Source organism: Rana temporaria, chromosome 7 (assembly GCF_905171775.1).
Source record: "Rana temporaria chromosome 7, aRanTem1.1, whole genome shotgun sequence".
In the NCBI taxonomy this organism is placed as follows: Eukaryota; Metazoa; Chordata; class Amphibia; order Anura; family Ranidae; genus Rana; species Rana temporaria.
In genome coordinates this window covers 42,876,734-42,889,099 of record NC_053495.1, presented here as the reverse complement: position 1 = coordinate 42,889,099, position 12,366 = coordinate 42,876,734, and the positions used below count along the sequence as shown (strand labels likewise).

The 12,366-nt window shown below is 44.7% G+C and overlaps 1 protein-coding gene across 1 annotated transcript in view; it reads right to left on the bottom strand.

The window, feature by feature from the left end:
- TKT (transketolase) overlaps positions 1-12,366 on the bottom strand; it is a 75,775-nt gene that overhangs the window by 34,383 nt on the left and 29,026 nt on the right. The window contains exon 3 of the mRNA XM_040359273.1: positions 2,261-2,374. Within this exon, the coding sequence (XP_040215207.1) occupies positions 2,261-2,374 (114 nt within the window). The remainder of the gene's footprint in view (positions 1-2,260; positions 2,375-12,366) is intronic.

Below are 12,366 nucleotides of genomic sequence, written 5' to 3'. Positions count from 1 at the left end.
GCCTAAGTCACGTGGCGGCGAACTGCGCATGCGCAATGCGTTCCAACGGCAAATGTGATGCGTTCCAGGGGATTCACGACACTTCCCTTCAGTGAACCCATCACAATTTGTCACGGAAGTGACGTATTACCATAGACGGAGCGGGGGGGACAGAGAGAGAGACCCATTCAGAGCTACAGAGAAATAGACATATAGAGATACGTAGATACATTCAGAGCGAGAGAGGGATACAGATATAGAGATACTGAGAGAGAAGCGGGGCTCAGGGAGGGGATTACCTCCCCTATGTGCATTACTTCCGTTATCTATAATATATGTACACGATCTCTCTCTCGCTCTGAATGTATCTCACTATCTCTATTTCTCTCTCGCTGTGAATGGGTCTCTCTCTTTCCCCCCCACTCCGTGTATGGTAATACGTCACTTCCGTGACAAATTGTGATGGTTCACTGAAGGGTAGTGTCGTAAATCCCCTGGAACGCATCACATTTGCCGTTGGAGCGCATTGCGCATGCGCAGTTGCCCGTCACGTGACTTCCGCAGCATTGTAGGATAGGCAGCAGAATATGACACTGCACCGGCTCCATAGAGAACCGTTCAAAATCTCCTGCTATTGCAAATTGGTTGCGGGTAACCCGCATCCAATTTACAATAGTGGATTAAAATATAGGTTAATGGGACCCCAGAGGCCCAAAAAGACCAAAAGCAAGTGGGGGCAGGGGGACTATAGCGGTACTAGATAAGAAAATTTAGAGAAGAGTTGTGGTAAAGGTAAAAAAATAAGTCAGTTTATTTAACATAACATCAAAAAACAGGAGACACACATGGTTATAAAATACATCAACAGCAGTATAAAATGGACGTATTGTACGACCAGCCGTCCCAATCACCGAGATGGCATAAAACCCTAGACGGAGGGTGGCGGTGAAACCAAGGGGGTCATACAAGTCAAGATCTCTACTAGTTTCGCAACGATAGTTGCTTCGTCAGGAGAATTTCTAAAAAGATGATATATATTTGTTAACATCACAGGCTATATACATATAGGTAAATATGTACAAAACCACTCAGGTAAAGACAACAAGTATACAACTCATACATCAGAAAAGGTATATAAATATTCAAGGGGACAAGGCAAAAGCTGTGCGGCTTACCTGTACAGAGAGAGAGAGAGAGAGTCCACTCGCTAGGGGCCCACCGTGGAGAAGAATACTTGTTGTCTTTACCTGAGTGGTTTTGTACATATTTACCTATATGTATATAGCCTGTGATGTTAACAAATATATATCATCTTTTTAGAAATAGGGTAAATTGTCCCTGTGTTGGTGGGTCACTGAAAAAATGCATTAGTTGTGTCATTAAAAATGAAAAAATTTACCAGAGTGGTGGTGTAGTCGTAATAAAAAAAAATGGCCAACACCACCACAAAGCTCCCCCTCCCCCTATCCCCCAGTACAGAACTGTTACCTAAAACCTCAACCCCCCTCCCAAAAAAAAAAAACACTATAAAGCTCTCTCTTGACGGTTTTGAAAACAACTGTATTTCACGATAAAAGGTCAGTTTACTGGTAAAAATAAGTGTGAAATGCAAGACTCCGGTGGGTGTAAAAAGATGTCCGCTTGCTGCCTTTTGACTGTAGGCTTACTGAGGACAAGTGCTGGTGTGCCAAGATGGCCGCAATGGAATGCCACTTCATTTGCACTTTCCGATGGGTAGAGGCTTTCTGATAGAACACCTGCACTGACCTACGGACTGGCATATTCAAGGCTTTGGATATCTTTTTATATCCTTTTCCATCTTTGTAAAGTTTCATTACCTTGTTACACAGGTCTTTTGACTGTTCTTTTCTACCTCCTCATGGATCAGTGTCTAGCCTACTTGGTGCATCCATGTGAGAGTTAACAAACTCATTGACTATTTATACACAGACACTGATTGTGATTTAAAAAGCCACAAATGTGTAAAAATTAACCTTTAATTGCCATTTTAACCTGCGCCGTAGACAACGGCGATCAGAGTCTCCAAGAGTCGGAAGTGACTCTTGGAGAGATGGCGCCGATGGAGGAGGTGACCGAGCACCGCTGCGGGGGCTTCGATCTCAGGTAAGTACTTCATAATGAGCTAGTATGCTATGCATTCTAGCTCATTATGCCTTTGCCTTGCAGGGTGTTTAAAACAAAAAGAGGGTTTACTTCCTCTTTAAATAAAGATACATAAAGTAATACATACATGGTATTTTTTCTACAAAAATATACCCACCGGTACCGGATGTCCCTCCAGAATGGAGTCCAGCTTTCTGAGGTTGAGAAGTTCTGATTCAGGCAAAAACCCGGTCTCTGCCCAAGCTGCATACAGTATGGGAGCTGCATGACCCTGGATGGAGACAAATAATGTGTCGCCTTCATATTCCCACAGACTTTTTATCTTTTACTTATACAAAACACACAACAAAAAAGAATAGGCAACAAAGCAACATGTGATAGATGGGGCAGAAGATGCCATAAACAACCTGCTGTGGATCTCTAGGGAGTTAACTTCCCCAAACTTTCCCACACTGTATGTTTACTATCAACAGAAATAAAAGATATCAACGTAGTAAATAACTGAACATTTTTTACCCTAGAAAAATATGGGCCAGATTCACAGTGGACTTATGACGGCATATCTCTACGTACGTCGTCGTAAGTCCGAATGTGAGCCGTCGTGTCTATGCGCCTGATTCTTAGAATCAGTTACGCATAGATTTGGCCAAGATACGAGCGGCGTAAGTCTCCTATGCCGTCGTATCTTGGGTGCATATTTACGCTGGCCGCAAGGGGCGCTTCCATAGATTTACTCGTCGAATATGTAAATTAGGTAGATACGCCGATTCACGAACGTACTTGCGCCCGCTACGCCATTTACGTTAGGCTTACGTCCGGCGTAAAGTAACCCCTGCTATATGAGGCGCAGCCAATGCAAAGTATGGACGTCGGCAAGCGTATCTTTTTACGTCGTTTACGTAAGTCGTACGTGAATGGGGCTGTGCGTAGGTTACGTTCACGTCACAGGCATTGGGCCTGGCGTATCTTATGGAGTAAATTTGACGTGATACTGAGCATGCGCTGTTCGTTAGGCCCGTCTTTTATGTGGGGTCACGATTCATTTACATACAACACGCCCCCTACCAGCCTATTTTGAATTAGGCAGGCTTACGCCGTCCAATTTACGCTACGCCGCCGCAACTTACGGAGCAAGTGCTTTGTGAATACTGCACTTGCCTGTCCAAGTTGCGGAGGCGTAGCGTAAATAGGATACGCTACGCCTGCACAAAGATACGGTGAGATACGTGAATCTGGCCCTATGTCTATAGTTTGTAAAAAGACTGGAATTGTCAGCACAGGGACTTATGCCGCGTACACACCATCGTTTTCTGCGATGGAAAAATGCGACGCTTTATGTGCTTTAAAAAAACGTCATTTTTCAAACTTCAATTTGAACAACGACGTAGCATACACACCATCGCTTTTTCACAACGCTCTAGCACAGCGCAGTTCCGTCAATCACGCACGACGTCACTATAAAGGGTCGTTTCCATGCGGAAGACGGCCTCTTTTGCTGATATCGTGTTGCTGCGTGTTAGTAAAAGTTTGGTGAGATACGATTCGTGATTTTCAGTGACTGTGCTTTAAATTTCGTTTTCTTGTCTATAAGCTGAAAAACACCTTAACGAATGTGCTGATTCCATTCTGAACAGTCGTTTTACATGAATGAGCGCTGCCGTCTCCTAACTTGCTTCTGAGCATGCGCGGGCTTAAATCGACGTTTTTACGTACACACGGTCAATGTTTAGAACACAGAAAACGACGTCGGCCAAAAACGACACATAAAATTGAAGCATGCTTCAATTTTTTTCTGTCGTTTTTTAGAAGACATAAAACGACGTTTTTGCCCACACACGGTCAATTAAATTGACGTTTTTGAAAATGACGTTTTTTTCCATCGCAGAAAACGATGGTGTGTACGCGGCATTAGAAAATGTTCTACATCAATAGTGAGGAAGATTGCAGATAGAAGGAATCACTTGACACATTTGACACAGTTCCACATAAACGTTTACTGTACAAAGTAAAGTCTGTCGACATAGACCATAGGGTGAGTACATGGCTTGGAAACTGGCTACAAGGGCGAGTTAAAGCGGAGTTCCGGCCACAATTTCACTTTTTAAATATAAATACCCCTGTAATACACAAGCTTAATGTATTATAGTAAAGTTAGTCTGTAAACTAAGGTCCGTTTTGTTAGGTTGTTACAGCATTTAGACACTTTATAAAATAGAAATTGACTGGGGCCATCTTAAGTGTGGGCATCATGAAGCCAGACTGTATGACTTCCTGGATTTCAGCCTTGCAGATCTCGCAAATGCTCAGTGCTGCACAAGCAGTGTAATAGGTTTCAGATCAGGTTTCAGCACCTGTACTGTCCAAATCACATGATTCTTCGAGACTGGGGAGTGCACAGACTCCTTGAAAGTTACACCCACTACATTCCCAGGAGTCTGTGTGGTGTAGGTTAGGAAGCTTAAGCACCTAGGTGCAGGAAGTGGGAAGATTAACTATTCTGCCTAGCAACAACACTTTGAAGGCATCTAAAAAAAAATGTTTTTTCTTAAAGGACTAATGACATTTTTTAAAATCTACTGATGTAATGTTATATTTATGGGTGGAACTCCACTTTAAGAGGGTGGGGATAAATGGGGAGTACTCGGAATGGTCAGGGGTGGGTAGTGGGGTCCCCCCAGGGTTCTGTGCTGGGACCAATTCTGTATAACCATTTTAAAACCCGCACGCCGTCATATGACGTCCAAAAAGGGGATCTGTTATCCCGGGTGGACGTCATATGACATCCTGTACTTTGTGCAGGGATATCTGAATGATGCCTGCACCTAGAGGCATCATTCAGATATCACTTTCTTCCGGCGGCGATCCTGTACACCGTAAGAACGATCATAGCGGCGCTTGATCATTCTTATAGGCGGACATCCCCCCCTCCCGCTGCCATCCGGTGCCCAGAGAGATGATCGCCGTCCGCCGGATGTGCAGCATAGAGAGGCCCGGGCGCGATGTGATGAAGTCACGCCCGGGTACCCGTAAGTAAACAAACCGCAATTGGGGCTAGTAAGAATGAGATCTGTGAATTTTTTTTTTTTCACAATCTCATTCTTTCCAGCCTGGAGGAGAGATGTGGGGTCTTATTGACCCCGCATCTCTCCTTAAAGAGGACCTGTCACACACATTCCTATTACAAGGGATGTTTACATGCCTTGTAATAGGAATAAAAGCGATCGAAAAAAAAAAAATTTTTAAAAAGTGAAAAAAATAAATAAATAAGTAAAGAAATAAATTAAAACGCCCCTGTCCCCGGTAGCTCGCGCTCAGAAGCGAACGCACACGTAAGTCCCGCCGACGTATGTAAGCGTTCAAACCACACGTGAGGTGTCGCTGCGTGCGTTAGAGTGTGTGCAACAATTCTAGCACTAGACCTCCTCTGTAACTCTAAACTGGTAACCTGTAAAAAATTTAAAGCGTCACCTATGGAGATTTTTAAGTAACGAAGTTTGGCGCCATTCCATGAGTGTGCGCAATTTTAAAGCATGACATGTTAGGTATCAATTTACTCAGCGTAATATCATCTTTCATATTTTACATAAAAATTGGGCTAACTTTACTGTTTTGTTATTTTTTAATTCATGAAACCATTTTTTTTTTTACAAAAAAAGGTGTTTGAAAAATTATTGCGCAAAAACCATGCAAGATAAAAAGTTGCAATGACCGCCAATTTATTCCCTAGGGTGTCTGCTAAAAAAAACATATATAATGTTTGGGGGTTCTGAGTAATTTTCTAGCAAAAGAATGATGATTTGTACATGGAGGTGAGAAGTGCCAGAATAGGCCCGGTATGGAGGTGGGTTTTAAAGCCCTGTATTGAAGTGGTTAATTTATTCATAAACAACCTGGAGAATGGGATAAACAGCTCAATCTCTGTATTTGCGGACGATACTAAGCTAAGCAAGGCAATAACTTCTCCGCAGGATGTGGAAACCGTGCAAGAAGATCTGAATAAATTAATGGGGTGGACAACTACATGGCAAATGAGGTTCAATGTAGAAAAATTTAAAATAATGCATTTTGAGTGGCAAAAATATAAATGCAATCTATACACTGGGGGGAGAACCTCCTGGGGAATCTAGGATGGAAAAGGACTTGGGGGGTCCTAGTAGATGATAGGTTCAGCCATGGCATGCAATGCCAAGCTGCTGCTAACAAAGCAAACAGAATACTGGCATGCATTAACAAGAGGATTAACTCCAGAGATAAAGCGATAATTCTCCCGCTCTACAAGACTCTGGTCCAGCCACACCTAGAGTATGCTGTCCAGTTCTGGGCACCAGTTCTCAGGAAGGATGTACTGGAAATGGAGTGAGTACAAAGAAGGAAACAAAGCTAATAAAGGCTTAGGCCCTATACACACAGGCAAGAATCTCGTCAGGAAAAACCCGTCGTTTTCCCTGACGAGATTCTTGGCAAGAATCTCTTGCCGCCCGAGGGTACACACTGACCTTTCAAAAGAACTGCTGTTCTCCTGAAAGGCAAGAACGCAGTGACGTCATTGCTTACGACAAGCATGCGCTCGTCACATTTGATGCCGTCGCCGCCATCTTGCTTCACCCTACCTATGCCGTGGAACCTACTGCGCATGCGTCAAAGTCATTTCGAGCATGCGCGGGTTTCTATGGCGACAGGTAAGTATACACACTCTCGGGTTTCTCGTCGGGAAACAGGCCGCCAAGAATCTCGACGAGAAAAAAAAGAGCAGGTTCTCTTTTTTTCTCGTCGAGATTATGGACAGATTTCCAGATGAGAAACCCGAAAGCCTCGTACACACAAACGGTTTTCTCGGCAAGAAGCAGTTTTCTTGTACGAGGCTTTAGTCTGGAGTATATTAGTTATGCGGAAAGGTTGGGAGCACTGAACTTATTCTCTCTGGAGAAGAGACGCTTGAGAGGGGATATGATTTCAGTTTACAAATACCGTACTGGTGACCCCACAATGGGATAAAACTTTTTCGCAGTAGGGAATTTAATAAGACACATGGCCACTCACTAAAATTAGAAAAAAAACGTTTTAACCTTAAAGCGGAGGATCACCCTAAAAAACAAGTTTCTACCATGCCATCCAGCATACTAGCGTGAGCTACAGTATGCCTTTATTATTTTTTTGGCGCCGTACTCACAGTTTAATCCATTAGTTTAGTTTCAGACTCCCCGCGGGGCGTAGTAGGCGTTCCTATGCAGAGGGGAACATGATTGACGGCTGGCTATGGCGCATCACGCTTTCCGAATATAGCCGGAGTAGGACTCGGCTCTTCACGGCGCTAGACTAGGAGCTGACTGCGCAGGCGCCGTGAAAAGCCAAGTCCTATTTCGGCTATTTTCGGGAAGCGTGACGCGCCATAGCCGGCCGTCAATCATGTTCCCATCTGCATAGGAACGCCTACTCCCCGCGGGGAGTCTGAAACTTAACTAATGGATTAAACTGTGAGTACGGCGCAAAAAAATTAAATAATAATTTTTTTTTTAGGGTGAACCCCCGCTTTAAACTGCATAGAGGGTTCTTTACTGTAAGAGTGGCAAGGATGTGGAATTCCCTTCCACAGGCGGTGGTTTCAGGCAGGGGGGCATTGATAGTTGAAAAAAAAACTATTAATTAAGCACCTGAACGACCACAACATACAGGGATGTAACTGCCATATAATCACACACACATAGGTTGGACTTGATGAACTTGTGTCTTTTTTCAACCTCATCAACTATGTAACTATGTAACTGTTGTTATTCTACTTCATCAGCAGAATTAGTGCCTTACAATGGTGCAACTTATACGATAAAATAAACAGATGATTCACCCTGGGCTGAACTGTAGGCTTCCTTTGAACTTGATGACACCTGTTCATGAGTATTCCATGGAAGCAGTAATGAACCATAGTGACCTGAAAGTCGCGCATGTTACGGTGCGACTTTGCCAGGCTACTTCCTGGTGAGTTGAGTACTACTTTAATAGAAGTATAGAATATAAGTCGGATAGAAGTCACCTTGAAGTAGTACAAAAACCTTTTCTGAGGTTGGAGCAACTTCAGTAGTGCATTAGTGCACAGTTCTCATTGACTAACATGGGATTTCACATGTCGCGCTACTTGGGGTCTAACAAGCCGGATCCCAAGTCGTGGCAGTGTGAACCGAGCCTCAGTCCTACAGCAGTACTGAAACAATGTTCTGTGGACAAATGAGAATACAGTTATATTTCTGGCAAAAGTACACAGAGGGACCTATAGGGAAACCAAAACACTCCACAGCGGTACCAACACTTATCCCAACTGTGAAACATGTTGGATGGAGTGTAAGGTTTTGGTTGCTTTGCAGTCTCAGGGCTTGGATAGCTTTGAGAGATCAATAAATTCTAATTTGTATATAGAAATGTTATGGCAGGATATCAGGATGTCCTGTGGCTTTAAACTTAAAATAAGTAATGTAATGCATTATACTAATGATCAAAAAAACAAGGGTTACTAAACAAGATGGCCTATACATTTCATAGTGTTCCTCAACTCTGCTCTATTGAATTGCTGTGGTGTGTTCTGATGCAGGCCATTCAAGCAAAACAAAATACAATGGCCCATATTCTCTCTAAAAATCCGCGGGCTGCGCTTAAGGCACTTACACTCCGCTGTCCCAACTTACAGGAGCAAGTGTTGTATTCCCCAAACACTTGCTCCGTAAGTTGGGAGGGCGGAGTGTAAATGCCCCGGCGTAGCCTGGCGGATCTCCAAGGGGGCGGCTTGTATTCAAATTAAGCGCGCCCCCGATTCTAATGAACTGCGCATGCGCCGGGCTTCAAAAAGCCCAGTGCGCATGCTCCAGTTCTCGGCGGAAAACGTCAATGACGCGGACGTGTGCGTCATTGACGTAAAGTCGTATTCAAGAACGACTTAGTAAAACGATGTACCCGACGAAAAAACACGACGCGGACCCGACGCCATCCGTAACATGGCCTACGTGGGACTTGCGGAAACTTACTCCTCATATAGCAGGAGTAAGTTTCCGCTTACGCAAACGACGTTAGCGACGGTTACGCGACGCGAACTCGTTCGGGAATTGGCGTAGAAGGATCATTTGCATACGCAAATGAGTCCTTCACGTAAATGCCATCTAGCGGCGGCCGGCGTCATTACATTTAAGATCCGCCAGTGTAAGTGACTTACAGATGGCGGATCTTAAGTGTATCTATGCGAAAATGATTCTAAGGGCCAGATTCACGTAGCGCAGCGGATCTATAGATCCGCTCGTTCTACGTGAATTAAGATCCGCTCCCGCAAGTTTAGGAGGCAAGTGGCTAATTCACAAACAACTTACCTCCAAACTTGCGACGGCGGATCCTAAATCCCCCAGCGGAATTCAAATTCCGCGGCTAGGGGAGTGTCATATTTAAATCAGGCGCGTTCCCGCGCCGATTTAAATGCGCATGCGTCGTCCAGGGAATTTCCCGGCGTGCATTGCTCCCACTGACGTCACTAGGACGTCAGTGGTTGCGACGTGAGCGGGACTTGCGACGCGCATGTTCGTGAATCGGCGTACGCAAACGACGTAGGAAAATTCAAATTCGACGCGGGAACGCCGGCTATACTTAACATTGGCTGCGCCTGATAAAAGAAGGGGTAAGTATACGACGGAAAACCGCTACGGAAACGACGTAAGAACACTGCGACGGGTCCGCGTACGTTCGTGAATTTGCGTATCTCGCTGATTTACATATTATTTATCGTAAATTATCGGCGCCATTTTTAAATTGAAAAAAAGATCCGACAGTGTAACACATTGTAACACTGTCGGATCTAGCCCTATCTATGCGTAACTGATTCTATGAATCAGGCGCATAGATAGGACCAGTTTACGTCAGAGATACGATGGTGTATCTGTAGATACACCGTCATATCTCTTTGTGAATCTGGCCCTATGAATCAGTCGCATAGATACACGGGCCAAAAAAGGGAGATACGATGGAGTATCCTGAGATACTCCATCGTAACTTCTATGAGAATATGGCCCAGTAATCCCAGGTTCACACTGGGCTGCGGGAGTTCAGCTGAACTCGCACGATTTCACTCCCGCTGGCAGTCCCGATTTCGGCCGCGATTATAGAGACATCTGTACAGGTTTCTGCACAGATGTCAATGTAAATCGCGGGCCGAAATCGCAAAAAGTAGTACAGAAACTACTTTTTGAAATTGGTGCAGCGCCGCAGATGCGATTAGGACGGTGCTATTGCCGGCAATTTGCGGTAAATACCGCGACATGCCAAATCACATGTCAAAACGCACCAGTGTGAACCAGGCCTAAAGCCTTGGTTTGAGAGTAACTTGGTTTGAGAGCTTTTGCAAGACTTAAATAAATTTTGACTTGATATACAAGCGATGTCTTGATATAAGAGTACCGTCATGTCACAACTGAGTATAAAATAGAAGAGAGGCGCCTCCAAGTGTAGCAATATGGTTACATTTAATGAAGGTACAACATTTAGAAACTCACATGGTTGATGAAACAGGCACATCTAAGTATGCAGGCATCCAGAGTTCAAGCCTCGCTTTCAGATCGCTCTACTGCAGGGTAGTCTTCCCGGTCACGATTGCAGACTGATAGTGGTGAGAGTCGGCGGTGAGGAGGGCGGTCTATGTGAGCCGCTTTACCTCGGATGCCTGCATACTTAGACGTGCCTCTTTTAATCATCAACCATGTGAGTTGCTAAATGTTGTACCTTCATTAAATGTAACCATATTGCTACACTAAGTGGTACCTCTCTTCTCTTTTATACTCTGTAGCTCCTGCTGGATTTTGCTTCTAATCCCCTTGTAGAGGCTTCCATTTGTGGATGGACATTTTATGGCTACACAACCTATCACATTGCTATAATCTTTTTAAATGGACTATAAATTGAAGACTTATGAAAAAATGGTTGTGGAACAAATCAATTCAGTTTCCATTATTTCTTATGAGAAAATTTGCTTTGGATTACAAGCGTGTTTCTGGAACGAGTTATGCTCACAATCCAAAGTGTACACTATACCAGGGCTCTGGTAAGAACCAATTTACTGCCCATTGGACTTTAGAGGGGCCGGACTGTGGGCAGAAGGTGTAACAATGCCCCAGGCTTGGTAGTCAGGGGGAGTAAAAAAAAATACATAATGCCTGTGGATAGTGGGAGGAGAAATAGTGCCCCATTGTAGGTGTCAGTGGGAGGAATAGTGCCCCATCATTGGTGTCAGTGGGAGGAATAGAGCCCCATTGTAGGTGTCAGTGGGAGGAATAGTGCCCCATCATTGGTGTTAGTGGGAGGAATAGTGCCCCATCATTGGTGTCAGTGGGAGGAATCGTGCCCTATCATTGGTGTCAGTGGGAGGAATAGTGCCCCATCATTGGTGTCAGTGGGAGGAATCGTGCCCTATCATTGGTGTCAGTGGGAGGAATAGTGCCCCATCATTGGTGTCAGTGGGAGGAATAGAGCCCCATCATTGGTGTCAGTGGGAGGAATAGAGCCCCATCATTGGTGTCAGTGGGAGGAATAGAGCCCCATCATTGGTGTCAGTGGGAGGAATAGTGCCCCATCATTGGTGTTAGTGGGAGGAATAGAGCCCCATCATTGGTGTTAGTGGGAGGAATAGAGCCCCATCATTGGTGTCAGTGGGAGGAATAGTGCTCCATCATTGGTGTCAGTGGGAGGAATAGAGCCCCGTCATTGGTGTCAGTGGGAGGAATAGAGCCCCATCATTGGTGTTAGTGGGAGGAATAGAGCCCCATCATTGGTGTTAGTGGGAGGAATAGAGCCCCATCATTGGTGTCAGTGGGAGGAATAGTGTCCCATCATTGGTGTCAGTGGGAGACATAGTGTCCCATCATTGGTGTCAGTGGGAGGAATAGTGCCCCATCATTGGTGTCAGTGGGAGGAATAGAGCCCCATCATTGGTGTCAGTGGGAGGAATAGTGCCCCATCATTGGTGTCAGTGGGAGGAATAGTGCCCCCTTGATTGTGTCAGTGTAGGGAATATTGCCCCATCATCGGGGTCACTGGGAGAAACAGTGCCCTATCGTTGGAGTCAGTTGGAGGAATTATGCCCAACTGTTGGTGACAGTGGAGGGAATAGTTTCTCACTGTTGGAGTCAATGGGAGTAATAGTGCCTAGTATCAGTGCACTGCACTATACATAGACTAAAACAGTTTTGAATACAGAAAAGAACAAGGTATGATATGATTCGTTGCCCTGGTAGCTTTTGCTAT